The 19575-nt window shown below is 44.1% G+C and overlaps 1 protein-coding gene across 2 annotated transcripts in view; it reads left to right on the top strand.

Annotated features, from left to right (window-relative positions):
* nt5dc3 (5'-nucleotidase domain containing 3) overlaps positions 1-19575 on the top strand; it is a 76500-nt gene that overhangs the window by 8143 nt on the left and 48782 nt on the right. Inside the window, exon 2 of one of the 2 annotated variants that reach the window (XM_072268165.1) lies at positions 38-222. The exons of the other annotated variant lie outside the window; for it this stretch is intronic. Within the exon in view, the coding sequence (XP_072124266.1) occupies positions 38-222 (185 nt within the window). The remainder of the gene's footprint in view (positions 1-37; positions 223-19575) is intronic. 2 annotated transcript variants of the gene reach the window in all.

Raw genomic sequence — 19575 nt, 5'->3', positions numbered from 1 at the left:
TGGGTCTGGTAACTGACCTTTACCCTCGCTTTCCCAGATCTGAGCTTCCCAGGAAGATCCATTTACCTTAATCCAGATGGGATATTTGCCAACAATGAGGTCTGCCTCTCGGACATTGAGGTTTATGGCTTCGACTATGACTATACCCTGGCTTTTTACTCCAGCAACTTGCACACTTTAATCTTCAATGCTGCACGAGAAATCCTCATTCAACAACATAAAGTGAGTACCTGCTTCTTGAGCACATTCTTCGGCATGTGATTGGGATCAGTTTGGATATCGTGAAGTCAGTAGGCTCTGTTTAGAATCCAGGCTGGTGCTCGCAGTGTAGCCCTGCCAGAGCTGCTGTCTTGTGGATGAGTAGAGACTCCAACTACACTTACAGATGAACGCAAAGGACAGCACGCCTTAGTTGTGGATTGGAGTATCGTGTTCAGTTCTGGTCGCCTTATTATAGGGAAGATGTGAAAGCTTTGGGAGGGTACAGAGGAGATTTACCAGGATACTGCCTGGATTAGAGAGTGTGTCTTATGAGGATAGATTATGCCATGGTGGGTGGTGGGGGTTGATGCTTTTTGTTGGTGCAGGTGAGGTGGGGGTTGATGCTTTTTACTGCTGCCTGTGCGTGGGAGGGAGAGGGTGCTCTGGCGTTTTCTCTCATTCGTTCTCTGGGGTTTTTCTTCTGTTTCATGGGTGTCTGCGAAGAGTAAGAATTCCAGGTTGTATACTGTATACATTCTCTGATATTAAGTTGAACCATTGGTAGATTAAGTGAGCTTGGGCTTTTCTCTTTGGAGTGAAGGAGGATGAGAGGTGACTTGATAGAAGTGTACAAGATGATGTAGTGGGCAGGCAGAGACTTTTTCCCAGGGTGGAAATGACTGATACGAGGGGAGCATGATCTTAAGGGGATTGGAGGAAAGTATAGTCATGTGGAGAGCGTACAAACTCCTTACAGACAGAGGCAGGAACTGAATGCCAATCTTACAGCTTGGCTGTAATGTTGTTATGCCAACCACCAAACTGTCCTTTATATAGTTTTTCATAAATTCTATTGTCTTTCTTTTTCTTTTCCTGTAAATGCCTACAAGAAAATGAATCTTGAGGTAGTCTATGACAATGTATACGTATTTTGATAATAAATTTATTTTGAACTTTCCTATCATTTTAGAATAGCTTCTGTTAAACCATTCTTGCTGCAAATACAGTACAGTAATCTTCCTCTGTCCATCATTCCCCTCACCTTATCTGGTTCCTCCTTCCAGTCCCTGCTTAACCCCCTCCCCCTGTCTGTCTCTCTGGGCACTGGCTACCCTCACTCTACACTCTGTCCTGATGCAGCATCTGCACCACCTCCCCCCAACTCGCTGCATCCCTTTTCCTCCACAGATGGATTGACGCACTGATCACAAAGTTCAAAGTAAATTTATTATCCATATATGTGCATGTCACCATATACCTGAGATTCATTATCTTGTAGACGTTCACAGTAGAGCAAGGAAATACAATAGAATCAATGGAAAAACTACACACAGAGACTGAGAAGGACCCAGTGTGCAAAAGAAGGCAAGTACAAAAAAAAACCCGCTAATAATATTAAAGAAATAAGTCAATAAGTACTACTGAGATCATGAGTTGTCGAGTCCTTGAAAGTGAGTTGTGGAATCAGTTTTGAGTTATGGTGAATGAAGTTATACCCACCGGTTCAGGAGCCTGATGGTTGTAGAATCATAACTGTCCCTGAAGCTCGTGGTGCAGGTCCTGAGGCTCCTGTACCACCTTCCTGATGACAGCAGTAAGAGGAGAGCATGGTCTGGATGGTGGGGATCCTTGATGATAGATGCTGCTTTCTTGTCGCAGCGCTCTTTGTAGGTGTGCTCAGTGACGGGGAGGGCTTTGCTTTGTCTGTTTCCACCTCTTCTTGTAAGCTTTTCTGTACTTGGGCATTGTGTTTCCATACCAGGCCATGATATAACCAGCCAGGATACTCTCCACTGGCTAGAGACATTTGGACTTATTCCAGTGCTTCGTTTTTGTTTCGTCTCCTATTCCACCAGTTGCTTGCGTCTCCAGTAACTTTCCTCTCGTGCTTTCCCATGGTTTGTTGCCAGAGCCCTGTCCAGTGTTTGAGGTTTCCCTGGACACAAGCTGCTGGAGGGTGATGGTGACTGTCCACTGACCACACACGAGCTCTTGTTGGATATGAGCAACCCCTCCACTTACAACCTCTCCACAAACCATGTTCCCACACAGCCTCCTTGCTTCTAGTTGTTACTAAATTGCACATCACAAAACAATTCTTGTCCTTTCTTAACTTTAGGTTTATTCTGTGTCATTTTGGATGAAGGAGTTTTGTAATGGTGCCCTGCTGTTGTACAGGATCCGTTTTATCATAATATTGTACGGTTTTGTTACACAGCCTTTGATTCATTTGTTGTCTGCCACAGCACTGTGGGTATAACTTTTACACTAAACCAGCTTATGGGCTCAAGAAACAAAAGATAGTTACTTGTTTCAAAACTTTGATTGGCACAAATCCTGAAACTTCAATCTAGTCACAGTAAAACCGCTTTTCGCTGAATGGATTTCACAAACGTAAAAAAAAACAGTGCAAAGTGGATGTATGCTGGCACCATTCAAAACACTTTTTTTGCTTCTGTCTAAGTTTTTTATAGATACTGACTGTAAGACACAGGAGCAGAGCTAAGCCATTTGGCCCAAAGAGTCATGCTGATTTATTAACACAAACACGAGGAAATCTGCAGATGCTGGAATTTCAAGCAACACACATCAAAGTTGCTGGTGAATGCAGCAGGTCAGGCAGCATCTCTAGGAAGAAGCACAGTCGATGTTTCGGGCTGAGACCCTTCGTCAGGACTAACTGAAGGAAGAGCTAGTAAGAGATTTGGAAGTGGGAGGGGGAAGGGGGAGATCTAAAATGATAGGAGAAGACAGGAGGGGGAGGGATGGAGCCAAGAGCTGGACAGGTGATTGGCAAAAGGGATATGAGAGGATCATGGGACAGGAGGCCCAGGGAGAAAGAAAAGGGGGAGGGGGGAAAAACCCAGAGGATGGGCAAGGGGTATAGTGAGAGGGACAGAGGGAGAAAAAGGAGAGCAAGAAAAAGAATGTGTGTAATTCCACATCCCATTCCCATTCTGACATGTCTATCCACGGCCTCCTCTACGATAAAGATGAAGCCACACTTAGGTTGGAGGAACAACACCTTATATTCTGTGTGGGTAGCCTCCAACCTGATGGCATGAACATTGACTTCTCAAACTTCTGCTAATGCCCCACCTCCCCCTCATACCCCATCCGTTATTTATTTTTATACACACATTCTTTCCCTCTCTCTCCTTTTTCTTCCTCTGTCCCTCTCACTATACCCCTTGCCCATCCTCTGCTTTTTTCCCCCTCCCCCTTTTCTTTCGCCCTAGGCCTCCTGTCCCATGATCCTCTCATATCCCTTTTGCTAATCAACTGTCCAGCTCTTGGCTCCATCCCTCCCTCTCCTGTCTTCTCCTATCATTTTGGATCTCCCCCTCCCCCTCCCACTTTCAAATCTCTTACTAGCTCTTCTTTCAGTTACTCCTGATGAAGGGTCTCGGCCCAAAACGTCGACTGTACCTCTTCCTAGAAATGCTGTCTGGTCTGCTGCGTTCACCTGCAACTTTTATGTGTGATGCTGATTTATTATCCCTCTTAATCCCATGCTTTTGCCTTCTCCCTGTAACCCTTAATGCTCTTACTAATCAAGAACCTATCTACCTCCGCTATAAATACTGTATACCCAATGGCTTGGCCTCCACAGTAATAGTAACAGGCCCTACTGGCCCAGTGAGCCTGTGCAGCCCAATTACACCCATGTGATGATTTAACCTGCTGACCTGTACGCCTTTGGAATGTGGGAGGAAACCGAAGCATCTGGAGGAAACCCACACAATTATGAGGAGAACGTACAAACTCCTTACGGGCAGCAGCGGGAATTGAACCCGGGTCACTGGCGCCATAATAGTGTTGTGTTGTCTCCAAGAGTTGGCAATCTTTCTTCAGGGTCGGTTGCACCCGACATTTCTCTCTCTACCATTATCTTTTAGCCCTTTTCATGTGCATGGGATGAGGGTTTTGTTTATGATCCATCCCAAATTGTTCTATGGTGGGGAGTTGTCTTGCATAGAAGTAGCAGTTGACTTGAGGATATGAGTATGTAGCTCAGGAATTGGTGCAGGCAGCAGGATTTCAGATTTCTGGATCATTGGGATCTCTTCTGAGGAAGGTATGACCTCTACAAAAAAAATGGGTTACACCTGAACCCGAGGGGGACTAATATCCTTGTAGGCAGGTTTGCTGAAACTGTTGGGGAGGGTTATTTGGCAGGGGGTGGGAGTCGGAGTGATAGGGCTGAGGATGGGGCAGTCTGTAAGTGAGACCATGTGAGGAAGGACAAGCAGATGAAAGGGCAGAATTGCAGTCAGTGGGATAAGGTGAAGTGTAACATGGGGGCAAAATGAAAAAGAGTGATGAACACAGCACTGAAGGTATTATATAGGGCTGAGGGTAGATGATCTTGTTGTACAGTTAGAGATCGGAAGGAATGACATTGAGGCTGAACGTGGCTGAAAGAAGTTCCTAGTTGGGAATTTAATATCAAAGGTACACATTGTATCGAAAGGATAGGCAGGTAGGCAGAGGGGGTGGGGTGGTAAAAAAAAATTAAATCATATCTTTAGAAAGAGGTGACATATGATGGGAAGATGTAGAATTCTTGTGGGTAGAGTTAAGAAACTGCAAGGTTAAAAAGACCCTGATGGGAGTTATATACAGGCCTCTAAATAGTAACCAGGATGTGGGATATAAATTACAATGGCAGACGGAAAAAGCATGTCAAAAGGGCAATGTTACGATAGTAATGAGGGATTTCTATATGCAGGTACATTAGGATTGGGTTACATCTGAGCTCATTATATCATTTTATCAGCTTGTACCCTATCCTCAGTCCATTTACCGTGACTTCAGTGAAATGGTTTTCCAGCACAGATTCAGCGTATCACTGTGATTATACACTCAGTAGAATGGTCTTCCAGCGCAGATTCAGCGTATCACTGTGATTATACACTCAGTGGAATGGTCTTCCAGCGCAGATTCAGCGTATCACTGTGATTATACACTCAGTGGAATGGTCTTCCAGCGTAGATTCAGCGTATCACTGTGATTATACACTCAGTGGAATGGTCTTCCAGCGCAGATTCAGCGTATCACTGTGATTATACACTCAGTGGAATGGTCTTCCAGCGCAGATTCAGCGTATCACTGTGATTATACACTCAGTGGAATGGTTTTCCAGCGCAGATTCAGCGTATCACTGTGATTATACACTCAGTGGAATGGTTTTCCAGCGCAGATTCAGCGTATGACGACGATTATACACTAGACCTGTTCACCTCATTAATGCAAATATCTCATCAGCCAATCACGTGGCAGCAACTCAGTGCATAAAAGCATGTAGACATGGTCAAGAGGTTCAGTTGTTGTTCAGACCAAACACCAGAATGGGGAAGAAATGTGATCTAAGTGACTTTGACCGTGGAATGAATGTTGGTGCCAGACAGGGTGGTTTGAGTACCTCAGAAGCTGCTGATCTGGGATTTTCACACACAACAGTCTCTAAAGTTTACAGAGAATGGTATGAAAAACAAAAAAAAAACATCCAGTGAACGGCAGTTCTGTGGATAAAAATGCCTTATTAATGAGAGAAGTCAGAGGAGAATGGACAGGCTGGTTCAAGCTGACAGGAAGGTGGCAGTAACTCAAATGGGCACAAGTTACACTGATATGCAGAAGAGCATCTCTGAATGCACAACACGTCGAACGAAGTGGACGGGCTACAGCAGCAGAAGACCATGAACACACTCAGTGGCCACTTTATTAGGTACAGGAGGTATCTAATAAAGTGGCCACTGAGTGTATTGTTATGTTTAGTTCTACAGATTAGGGATGACTTTCTAAGCAACAGTTGCAAGACCTTTCAGACTTGGTTAGAAAGCATCCAAACACATAAAATGTGATTAAAATTCTGGAACACAATTGGTTGTTGATTTGAAATCTGGAATTGATCAACTTTTCAGGCACAGCATTCAGCAGTTATCCGAATCTGGAGCAGCAAATAAGAACCTCCAGCCACCCAGGTTCAATTCTCGCTGCTGCCTTAAGAGATTGTATGTTCTGCCCATGACTGCATGGGTTTCCTCTGGGTGCTCTGGTTTCCTCCCACGTGCCCAAGACATATGGGTTAGTGAGCATGCTTGTTGGGCTGCAACTATGCTGTATCTCCAAATAAATTAAAATACATCCTCATCATCATCAGGTGCCATGCCCAGTTTGAGCTTTAACTGCCATGGCCCACACACTCCTGATTTGGGTCAACTGGATCAATTCATTGGTATTCATTTTCAGTTCTCTGGCTGCTGTCTCCATTGTCATTTGTCTTTGTCTTCCTCTTGCTTTCTTCCCTTCAATCTTTCCGATAATTACTGTGCATTCTAACTCCTCTTTCCTAATCACAAGTCCAATGAAGTTACGTTGCCTTTTCATGATCTCATACATTATTTCTCTTTTTGTGTTTGCTCTGTTCATGACATCCTCGTTAGATAATTGTTTCATCCGTGATATTTTTTGCATCCTCCTCAAAAACCACATCTCTGCTGCTTCAATTCATTTCCTCATGTTACTAGATATTGTCCAACATTCTGAGCCATATAACATAACTGGATAAACGTAACATTTCAGTACTCTGAGGCAGGTTGTCATGTCCAGTTTAGTATTGGTCAGTATACTCTGGATTCTTGTAAAGGTGTCTTTTGCCATCCCTATTCTTCTTTTGATGTCCATGTTGCACCTGCCATCTGATGTCACCCAGCTTCCTAAGTACCAAAAGTTCGGTACTTCCTTTATGTCTTCTTCGTTAATTCTCAGCCTGCAGATAGGATTCTCCTTCTTTTTGGATATCACCATACATTCTGTCTTTTTGCGATTGATAGATAGACCCATTTTTGCACTTTCTTCAACAATTATATCAATTAAGTTTTGTAGTTCTTCCTCCATACTTGCAATTAACACAGTGTCATCTGCATATCTGAAATTGTTGAAATTATTTCATATCTGAAATTAGAGTACAGGGAATCATAAACACAGCCGATTCTGTAGATGCTGGAGATCTTGAGCAGCCCAATAAATGCTGGAGGAACTCAGTGGGTCAGGCAGCATCTGTGGCTGGAAATGAACAGTTAATGTTTTGGTTCAAGACCCTTCGTCTGGACTGGTTTCTTAAACATTCTTTAAGATTTATCCGGAATTCCTACCACTTTACCCAGATGTAGCGTAGTAACTTGAAACATCGACTGTCCATTTCCTTCCACTGATGCTGCCAGACCTACTGGGTTCTTCCAGCATTTTGATCAGGTTTTCCCAGCTATGGTGCAGAAGCAGATATACAGAATTAAGCCTTGCATTGGCCATGATCTCACAGAGTTAGTGAGTAGGCTTTGGGGAGACTGAATGACTTGCTGCTGTTTCTAGGTCACTGCTCTGGTTATTGTTGACTTAATCTGGTTGGACCTAGTGTGTGTACAGCACAGTGACTTGGCTAGTTCAATCCACCACACAGGGGCAAGAACTGACCTGAATGGTGAATATGATGTTATTGGAAAGTTGCTGGGCAAGTCTCCTGGGTTGGAACTTTACATTTTTGACAAAACCTCTCTTCCCACCGCGATACATTACAGACGTCAAGTTCAAGATTATTGCCATGCACATATATACAGGACTGTGTAAAAGGCATAGGCACATACATATAGCCAGGTGCTTAAGACTTTTGCACTGTACTGTACTTGTCAATGTGGAGAGTGAGTTTGTAAATCTGGCAAGAGCAAAGGATGTTAGGAATGCCGAGGGTGAAGTGTCGTGCGAGGAGTATGAGGCAGATGGCAGAGAAGGAGTGCCAGGGGCGGGGGGGGTGGGGTTGGTGGGCTTGCAGACACACCCAGCCTGAGACACCAGGTAAGGTCATTTGATTCCAAACAATTGATTCATTGATCATTACAGAATGTCTCTCTGGTGCTTCCCACTCCCTCCCCTCTCTCTTCCTCATTTCTCAACCATGATTCCCCTCTCCCTGCCCCCTCCCCACTCTCAGTCCACAATAGGGACCCACATCAGAATCAGGTTTGTCATCACTCCCAAATGCCATGAAATTTGTTTCTTTTTGTAGCAGCAGTACAGTGCAACACATAAAATTACTACCATACTGTGTAAAAGCCTTATTCACCCTAGCTGTATATGTGTGCCTAAGACTTTGCATAGTTTTGTACAAGGGGTATAATTGGATGTGGATGTGGTGAGGACCTACAAGTACCTGGGGATGCACCTGAATGACAGACTTGAGTGGAGCACCAACACAGAGGCTGTGTACAAGAAGGGCCATAGTCACCTCTACTTCCTGAAGAGACTGAGGTCCTTTGGAGTATGCAGGCCTCTCCTTCACATCTTCTACCAGTCTGTTGTTGTCAGTACAATCTTCTACATGGTGGTGTGCTGGGGCAATGGCATCAACACAGGTGACGCCAACAGGCTCAATAAACTGATTAGAAAGGCTTTCTCTTTTATAAGAATCAAAGTGAGCACACTGGAGTCTGTAGCAGAACAAAGGACCCTACAGGAAATCCTGGCAATTCTGGACAATGTTTCTCACCCTCTGCATGCCACCTTGGTTGAACAGGGAAGCACTTTCAGTAATAGACTAAGACAACTCTGCTACCCCAAAGAATGCTATATGAGGTCATTCTTACCCTCGCCATTAGGCTCTATAATGAGTCAACCTATAGTCAGAGAAGTGATGACCCTTCCTGTTAGACGGTTTGTGGTAACTTATCTTTTACTTTTTCTACTTCTGATGTTTGTATATCTCTGCACTTGTAATGCTACAGTGACACTGTAATTTCCTTTGCAATCAATAGAGTATCCATCTATCTAAATGCCATAAAATGATCTTTTTGCAGCATTAGCACCATACATTACAAATGTAAAGTACATAAACTTAAATTAACATACATTATTTATGACTTGCATGACAAAACTAAGCATAACACCATTGGGGCAGATTGAGGGAAATGTAGTCCAAGGTTTTTTAAAAATTTTAATTCTACATCCCATTCCCATTCCCATTCTATCCATGGCCTCCTCTACTGTAAAGATGAAGCCACACTCAGGTTGAAGGAATACCATCTTATATTCCGTCTGGGTAGCCTCCAACCTGATGGCATGAACATTGACTTCTCAAACTTCCGCTAATGCCCCACCTCTCCCTCGTACCCCATCCGTTATCTATTTATATACACACATTCTTTCTCTCACTCTCCTTTTTCTCCCTCTGTCCCTCTGATTATACCCCTTGCCCGTCCTCTGGGCTTTTTCCCCCCTCCCCCTTTTCCTTCTCCCTGGGCCTCCTGTCCCACGATCCTCTCATATCCCCTTTGCCAATCACCTGTCCAGCTCTTGGCTCCATCCCTCCCCCTCCTGTCTTCTCCTATCATTTCAGATCTCCCCCTCCCCCTCCAACTTTCAAATCTCTTACTAGCTCTTCTTTCAGTTAGTCCTGACGAAGGGTCTCGGCCCGAAACGTCGACTGTACCTCTTCCTAGAGATGCTGCCTGGCCTGCTGCATTCACCAGCAACTTTGATGTGTGTTGCTTGAAATTCCAGCATCTGCAGAATTCCTCGTGTCCAAGGTTTATTTGTGGGTTTTCAGGCTAGTGAGGGAGAAGCTGCTGTTGATCCATGAAGTGTAAGTTTTTGGGCTGCTGTACCTCCTGCCTGATAGCAGCAATGCAAGGAGAGCATGGTTTGGATGGGGTTCTTTAATAATGGATTTTGCCTTCCTGAGATATTGCCTCTTGAAAGTGTCCTTGAAGGATAATATCAGCAGTGCTCACTACAATACTACTGGACTGTGTGAAAGCCTAGTTAATAAATACAAATGTGTCAAGGAATTGTAATTGGTTTATTATTGTCTCTTACTGAGATACAGTGAAAAACCTCGTCTACCGTTCATACAGGTCAAATCTTCACTCAGTGCGTTGGACAAGGTAAAACAGTAACAGGATGCAGAATGAAGTGTAACAGCTATAGAGAAAGTGCAGTGCAGATGTACAATAAAGTACAAGCTCGGAAAAATGAGGTAGTTTGTGAAGTCAGAGCTCCATCTTGTACTAGTGAACCAAGTGTAGTCTTATGCCAGCGAGGTGGAAGCTGTCCTTGAGCCTGGTAGTTGTCTTCAGGATTTTGTGTCTTTTGCTTGATGGAAGGAGGTTGAGTAGGGTGGCTGTGGTCTTTGGTTATTCTGGCTGCTTTACTGAGGCAATGAGAAGTGCAGACAGAGTCCATGAGGGGAGACCGGTTTCTGTGATGTGTTGAGCTGTGTTCACAACTCTCTGCAGTTTATGCAGTCACGTGCAGAATAGTTGTCATACCTAGCCGTTTTGCTTCCAGGTAAGATGTTTTCTATAGTGCATCGACAAAAATTGGTAAGTTTCGATGAGAACGTGCCAAACTTTTTTAGCTTTCAGAGGTAGTACAGACATTGGTGAGCTTTCTGGGCCGTAGTGTCTATGTGATTAGACCAGGACAGGCTATTGGTGATGTTGTCTCTGGGAAGTTGAAGCTCTCAACTGTCTCAGTGTCAGCACGGTTGATGTAGGCAGGAGCACAAGGTAGCTTAGTGGTCAGCGTAACGCATTACTGTACCAGTGATCCGGGTTCAATTCTTGACACCGCCTGGAAGGAGTTTGTACATTTTCCCTGTGACTGCGTGGGTTACTTCTGGGCGTTCTGCCCCCCCCCCCATTCTAAAAATGTATGTGTTAGTAGATTAATTGGTCACGTGGATGTAATTAGGTGGGGCAGGCTTGTTGGGACAGAAGAGCTTGTTATCGTGCTGTATCTCTAAATGCAATTAATAAAATGTGCACCAATCCCTTCCTGATGTCAGTGACTGGCTCAGTGACTTCAGCAAGCTTTACACAGCGTTTAGTCAGTGTAGATGAACATACAGTAACTAAGGACAAATTACTACCTCCACTCTATCTGTTCATCTGAACTTTAATTGTTTTAAACTGTTGCACCATCCCTTAACCTTTTATACTTATTAGGTTTGTTAATGTAAACTGTCCTCTGTTTAATCCTATGTATTGTCCATAGTACAGCATAGTAACCATAGAACCATAGAACACTACAGCACAGAAAACAGGCCATTCGGCCCTTCTAGTCTGTGCTGAAACATTATTCCGCCAATCCCAAAGACCTGCACCCAGTCCATAACCTTCCAGACCTCTCCCATCCATGTATCTATCCAATTTATTCTTATAACTTAAGAGTGAGCCTGCATTTACCACGTCAGATGGCAGCTCGTTCCACACTCCCACCACTCTCTGAGTGAAGAAGTTCCCCCTAGCGTTCCCTCTAAACCTTTCCCCTTTCACCCTAAAGCCATGTCCTCTCGTATTTATTTCTCCTAATCTAAGTGGAAAGAGCCTATTCACATTTATACCCCTCATAATTTTGTAAACCTCTATCAAATCTCCCTTCATTCTTCGCCCTTCGGCCCACAATGTTGTGCAGAAACAATCAAATGGCCAAATAAACTAATGCCTTCTGGCTACACTGTGTCCGTATCTTCCATTTCCCTGACATTCATGTGTCTATCTGAACATCTCTCCAAAATCCCTAATGTGTCTGCTGGCAGACCACAATCTGTGCGGATTGGTGGTAACATCTCCTCCTCTTTGTAATCAACACTGGCACACCTCCAGGATGTGAGCTTAACCCACCCCCTCCACACCCATGACTCAACTGCTATCTATAAATTTGTTGATGATACAACCATTGTTGGCAGAATTTCAGATGGTGACGAAAGGAGCGAGATAAACTGGTTAGTTGAGTAGTGTCACAGCAACAACCTTGCAAATCTGTAAATATATATATTTACTGTAATTCATTTTTTTTCTATATTATGTGTTGCATTGTACTGCTACTGCAAAGTTATCAAAAATCACGACATATGCCGGTGATAATTCCGAATCTACCACCACCCCAGGCAGTGCATTCCAGCCACCCATCACTCTGTGGGTATATAAAAAAAAATTTGCCCTCTCTCACCTTTAAATGTATACTCCCTTCATGATCTGCTCTGTATCCACTGTCAGAACCACTATGTCCTTCCCAAAGCATGGTGCCTGGAACTGAATATAACTCTGACCTAAATGCAATCTGACCCCCTGCCCTAACTTCTTAACAGATGAGAAGCTTTTGATGGCTCTGGGCCTGTACTCAGTGATTCAAAAGGATGAAGGGGGAATCTCATTGAAATTTACCAAATATTAAAAGGCCTAGATATAGTGGACGTGAAGAGGATATTTTCAATAGTGGGAGGGTGTAGGATCCAAGGGCACAGCCTCAGAATAAAGGGACATTCTTTTAGATCAGAGATGACCTGGAATTTCTTCAGCCTGAAGGTGGTAAATCTGTGGAATTTGTTGCCACAGACGGCTGTAGAGGCTGAGCTATTGAGTGTATATAAGGCAGAGATTGATAGGGTACTGATGAGAGGTTCTGGACGGAAACATTGACTGATCGTTTCCATGGATGCTGCCCGACCTGCTGAGTTCCTCCAGCGTGTTGTGAGTGTTGCTTTTACCCCAGCATCTGCAGAGTATTTTGTGTTAGAGATTGATAGGTTCTTGATTTATAATGGGGTTAATGTTTATGGGGTGAAGGAAGGAGAACGGGTTTTAAAAAATCAGCCAATATTGAAAGTCTAGTTCTGCTCCTGTATCTTATGGTTTATCTAAGATGACTCATATACTTCATACAATGCACACTATGGAACTCTAGTGAAAGAATGGGTCAAAAGATGATTCTTCTCCAGGTTGTCATTGCCTAGTTCCCCTGGCTGGAACTCATTTTCATTTATCGATCCCAAGTGGAAAATTCTTTCATTACAGCAGCAACATTTAAAAACACACTTTAGTAGTGTGCAGACTTAACTAATAATAAAATACAGAATAATAATACATCCAATAATAATTTACCAATGTGCAATAATAATGTATGAAATAAAGCAGAGACTACTGTACTGTGATGTGTGTTCTGCCACAGAGAGATGAATTGTTGTATATGCTTATTGCATTTGGTAGGAGTTGACCTTTAGGGTGTTCTGCACAAGGACTCCCAAGCCCCTTTGCATCTCAGATTTTTGGATTTTCTCCCCATTTAGAAAATAGTCTACAAATTTTTTTCTACCAATGTGTTTGACTGTGCACTTTCCAACATTGTATTCACTTGCCACTTTCTTGTCCATTCTCCTAATCTGTCTGAGTCCTTCTGCAGCCTACCTGTTTCCTCAACACTACCTGCCCCTCCTCCAATCTTTGTATCATCTGCAAACTTGGCAACAAAGCCATCTATTTCATCATCTAAGTCAGGGGTCCCCAACCTTTTTGCACTGGATTCTTGCAGACCGGCCGAGCGGGGGTGGGGTAGGGTTGCCAACAGACAAGAGTGGCAGTCAAATATGTTGTGTTTACCCCATGAAAGACTACCATGATCATGAAGCCTTGCGCGGGCACCTGTGTGCGCATGCGTGTACATGACGATTTTTTTCTACAAATCATTTTTGGTGATTCTGTACCGGGGGGAGTGTTAATCACGACCGAAATATGGGTGATAAGTGGCTAATACACTCAATTTCGTTTCTAAAAGGGTTTATCTAACGAATTTAATATTAAACACAGAGCGCATATTTTCCTCGCATGAATATAGTCAATTATCAGGGGAGGACAGGGGAGCTTGAAGTAAGTGTTGAACAAACTTCCAGTAGAAGTGGTAGAGGCAGGTTCGATATTATCACTTAAAGAAAAATTGGATCAGTATATGGACAGGAAAGGAATGGAGGGTTATGGGCTGAACGCAGGTTGGTGGGACTAGGTGAGAGTAGCGTTCGGCACGGACTAGAAGGGCAGAGGTGGCTTGTTTCCGTGCTGTAATTGTTATATGGTTGTAAGAGTCACTTATAAGTCAATAGCATCATAACATTTTAAGTAACGTTTGGATATTAAACACACAGCACATATTTTGCCCGTATGAACTTATAAAATCATTGCAACACACCAATATCGCTGAATCAGTGGGAGCCCTGGGCTTGTTTCCCTGCAACAAGACGGTCCTATCGAGGGGTGATGGGAGACAGCAATACTCGAAGGGGGTTCCTTATGTCCAGTCTATTCCGCAATTTCGTTTTTGTTGCATTCACTGCAGAGATATGTTGGAAATGGAAGCAACGTTTTCAGTGCTTTCGTGGCCATCTCAGGATATTCAGCCTTGACTTTGATCCAGAATGCCGGCAGAGATGTTATGTCAAACAGACTTTTCAGCCCGCCGTAATTTGCAAGCTCGAGGAGTTGATCTCCTTCCCGCACTGACATGGATGATGTACGCGTAATGACCTCGCATGCATTCAAGTTCCAACAGTGGACGTGACAGGGAATGAGGAAAGGTGCAGCTGACTCATATTGCTGAATCATATCGTTTCCTCGCGGCCCGGTAGCGCACGCTTTGCGGTCCAGTGGTTGGGGACCACTGATCTAAGTCATTGATATACAGCATAAGAAGAAGTGGTCTCAACACCGACCCCTGTGGAACACCACCAGTCACTGGCAGCCAACCAGAGAAGGATCCTTTTATTCCCAATCGCTGCCTCCTACCAATCATCCAATGCTTTAACCGTGCCAGTAACTTTCTTGTAATACTATAGACTCTTAACTTAGTTAGCAGCCTCATGTGTGGCACCTTGTCAAAGGCCTTCTGAAAGTCCAAATATACAGCATCCACTGCATTCCCTCTATCTATCCTACTTGTAATCTCCTCAAAGAACTCCAACAGGTACATCGGGCATGTTCTTCCCATAAGGAAACCATGATGACTTTGTCCTATCTTGTCCTGTGTCTCCAAGTACTCCCTAACCTCATCCTTAACAATTGATTCCAACATCTTCCCAGCCACTGAGGTCAGGATAACTGATGTATAACTTCCTTTCTGCTGCCTCTCTCCCATCTTGAAGAATGGAGTGACATTTGCAATTTTGTAGTCCTCTGGAACAGTGCCAGAGTCCAATGATTCTTGAAAGTTCATTACTAATGCCTCCACAGTCTCTACCGCTATCTCTTTCAGAACAATAGGATGCAGTTCATCTGCTCTGGGTGACTTATAGAAAACCTACCGCACAATACAGGCCCTTTGGCCCACAAAGTTGTACTGAACATGTCCCTACCTTAGAAATTACTGGGGTTACCCATAGCCCTCTATTTTTCTAAGCTCCATGTATCTATCCAAAAGTCTCTTAAAAGACTCTATCGTATCCGCCTCCACCACCGTTGCTGGCAGCCCATTCCACGCATTCACCACTCCCTGCGTTTAAAAAAAAAACTTACCCGACATCTCCTCTGTACCTACTCCCCAGCAGCTTAAACCTGTGTCCTCTTGTGGCAACCATTTCAGCCCTGGGAAAAAGCCTCTGACTATCCACACGATCAATGCCTCTCATCATCTTATACGCCTCTATCAGGTCCCCTCTCATCCTCCGTCGCTCCAAGGAGAAAAGGCTGAGTTCACTCAACCTGTTTTCATAAGGCATGCTCCCCAATCCAGGCAACATCCTTGTAAATCTCCTGTGCACCCTTTCTATGGTTTCCACATTCTTCCTGTAGTGAGGCGACCAGAATTGAGCACAGTACTCCAAGTGGGGTCTGACCAGGGTCCTATATAGCTGCAGCATTACCTCTTGGCTCCTAAATTCAATTCCACGATTGATGAAGGCCAATACACTATATGCCTTCTTAACTACAGAGTCAACCTGCGCAGCTGCTTTGAGTGTCCTATGGACTCGGACCACAAGATCCCTCTGATCCTCCACACTGCCAAGAGTCTTACCATTAATACTATATTCTGCCATCATATTTGACCTACCAAAATGAACCACTTCACACTTATCTGGGTTGAACTCCATCTGCCACTTCTCAGCCCACTTTTGCATCCTATCAATGTCCCCTTACCCTTATGTACCCTTACATCTTTCAGCTTTTTGAACACTTTCTCCTTTGTAACAGTAACTTCACTCACTTCTCTTCCCTCACACCCTTCAATATCTGGCGCACTGCTAGTGTCTTCCACAGTGAAGACTGATGCAAAATACTCATTTAGCTCATCTGCCATCTCCTTGTTCCCAGTTATTATTTCTCCAGCCTCATTTTCTAGCAGTCCTATATCCACTCTCATCTCTTTTATTTTTTATATTACTTGAAAAAACTTTTTCTATCCACCTTGATATTGTTTGCTAGCTTGCTTTCATATTTAATCTTCTCCCCCTAATGTAGTTTTTTAAAAGCTTTCAAATCCTCTATTTACCTGCTAATTTTTGCTTTGTTGTATACATTCTCTTTTGTTTTTACATTAGCTTTGACTTCCTTTGTCAGCCACGGTTGTACTATTTTGCCATTTGAGTATTTCTTTGTCTTTAGAACGGATTTATCCTGCATCTTACTCATTTTCCCCTGAAACTCAACCCATTGCTGTTCTGCTGTCGTCCCTGCCAGCATCTCCTTCCAATTTACTTTGGACAACTCCTCTCTCATACCACAGTAATTTCCTTTACTCCACTAAAATATTGCTATGACAGACTTTAATTTCTGCCTATGAAATTTAAAGTTGAACTCAATCATATTGTGTTAAACTTTCACCTAGGATCTTTTACCTTAAGCTCCCAAATCACCGCTGGTTCATTACAGAAGACCTGATCCAGTATAGTTGATCCCCGAGTAGGATGATTGACAAACTGCTCTAAAAAGCCATCTCATAGGTATTCAACAAATTCACCCTCTTGAGATCCATTACCAACCTGTTAAAATCTCCCATGACTATCGTAACATTGCCCTTTTGACATTTGAGGTATTTCTTTGTTTTTTTAAGATAAGATAAGATCAAACTTTATTTATCCCGAAGCAAATTATTGTTGCAAGTTTGCTCAATATACAGTATATACTTTAGAATACAAGGTGTAAGCATTGAGGTGTGAAAAGGTTTACAGAATGTGCATTAAAGTGTAATAGTGCAAAATACAGATGTGCAATGAAACCATATACTAGTATGCTTAAGGAGGAGGAGTTGTGGAGTGCTAGAGCCACAGGGAGAATGGGTCTCCTGTGGAGTTCAGTGGTGCACCTCGGAGGAATCCGTCTGTTACTAAAGGTGCTCCTCTGTTTGTCCAATATGTCATGGAGGGGCTGAGAGGGATTGTCCATAATTTAGTTTCTGCAGAATCCTCCTCTCAGACACAAACACCAAGGAATCCAGTTCCGCCCCCAGAACAGAACTAGACTTCCTGACAAGCTTATCGATCTTCTTGGCGTCAGCTGCTCTCACCCTGATGCCCCAGCAGACTACAGCGAAGGACAGAATGCTGGTCACCACTTAGTCGTAGAATGTCTGCACCATAATAATGCAGACGTTGAATGATTGGAATCTCCTCAGGAAGTACAGTCAGCTCTGTCCCTTCTTGTACAGAGCCCCTGTATTTTCAGTCCAGTCCAGTTTATTGTCCAGGCAAGTTCCCAGGTATTTGTAGTCCTGGGAATACCTTTCCACATCAGTTCCCTTGATGGAGATGGGAATACCTTTCCACATCCGTTCCCTTGATGGAGATGGGAATGTAGGGTGTTTTCACCTTCCTGAAGTCCACCACCAACTCCTTTGTCTTAGTGATGTTGAGCTGCAGGTGACTCAGCCCACATCACTCAACAAAGTTGTCCCCCACTCTTCTGTACTCAGCCTCTTGACCCTGGCTGATACAGCTCACAACTGCCAAATCGTCCAAACACTTCTGCAGGTGGCAGGACTCTGACTTGTATCTGAAGTCTGAGGTGTAGACGATGAACAGGACAGTCCGATGAGGGGCCCCAGTGCTGCTAACCACGGTATCTGATACACTGTTCTGCAATCTCGCATACTGTGGCCGCCTGAACAGGTAGTCTGTAACCCAGGACGCTAGTGGAGCATCCACCTGCATCTCCGTGAGCTTACCCCCTAGTAAAGCAGGTCGTATGCTGTTAAAAGCACCAGAGAAATCAAAGAACATGACTCTCACAGTGCTGCCTGGCTCATTCAGATGGGTGTAAGCCCCTTGAAGCGGGAAGAGAATGGTGTCCTCAACTCCAATATGTGGTTGGTGATCAAACGGCAGTGGGTCCAGTGAGGGATTTACGATGGTCTGGAGGTGTGTCAGGGTCAGCATTTCTAATGATTTCATAACGTGTGAGGTCAGTGCCACTGGTCTGTAGTCACTGGGTGTGGTGGGTTCTTCTTGGGTAGTGGAACTTGGTAGGATGTTTTCCACCCTCTCCAGACTCAGGCTCAGATTAAAGATGTATTGAAATACTGCACCCAGCTGAATAGCACACACCTTGAGTACCCCTGGGCTGGTGCCGTCCGGGCCCACAGCCTTGCCTGGGTCCGGGCCCACAGCCTTGCCTGGGTGAAGTCTGCTGAGCTCTCTCGTCACTGCTCAGCAGTGACAGTCCATGTGTCTGTGGTGGGCGGCTCCCCAGCGTCCTTTGAGAGAGACGAGAGATGAGAGGGGAGGAACTGGGGTGAATGGGTTGTAGAGGGGTAAATAAACGAATCCAGCCTGCACCTTCTTGGTGAGAGGTGTACCAAGACCTCTTGTCAGACACCATTGTTCAGCTTTTAATTCTCCACCCTGACCAGCTTAAAACCAGTTGCAAAGAACTTAAGTAAAGTGGAAACATAAGTTTAATAAATTTTAACACATTTAAGTGACAGAAATCAATTCAAAGACAATAAAAAAAAGGTTTACCTGTACCTCTCTTTTCAATTCAAGTGGAGACCCCATACAAATGATTGAGCTGAGACTAAATTCACCCCACCCCTGTAAAGTTGAAGGGTCAAATAGTAATGGTTTATTATTGTCACTTGCATCAAGATAGTGAAAAGTCTGTCTTGCATACTGTTTATGCGGATCAGATCATTACATAGTGAATCGGGGTAGCACAAGATGATGCATTAACAATGCCAAAGAAAGTGTAATAACTGCAGAGAAAGTGCAGTGCAGGTAAACAATAAGGTGCAAGTTCATAACAAGGTAGATTGTGAGGTCAAGAGTCCATCTTATCGTACAAGAGGTGCTTTCAAGGGTCTGATAACAGTGGAATCAATGCTGTCCTTCAGCCTGATGGTACAAGACCAGATTTGAAGTGCACATGCAAAGAAGGTCAGGCAGCATCTGTGGGGAGGAATAAACAGTTGACGCTTTGGGCCTAGACCCTTCATCAGGACTGGGGAGGAGGGAGAAAGAAGCCAAAATAAGGAGGTGTGGGCAGGGGAGGGAGTACAAGCTGGCAGATGATAGGTGAAAGCAGGTGAGGGGGAAGGGTGGGGGTGGGGGAGGGGCGATGA

Source organism: Mobula birostris, chromosome 9 (assembly GCF_030028105.1).
Source record: "Mobula birostris isolate sMobBir1 chromosome 9, sMobBir1.hap1, whole genome shotgun sequence".
Lineage (NCBI taxonomy): Eukaryota > Metazoa > Chordata > Chondrichthyes > Myliobatiformes > Myliobatidae > Mobula > Mobula birostris.
The sequence above is the reverse complement of the archived record's forward strand: the minus strand, read 5'-3'. Positions and strand labels throughout refer to the sequence as shown.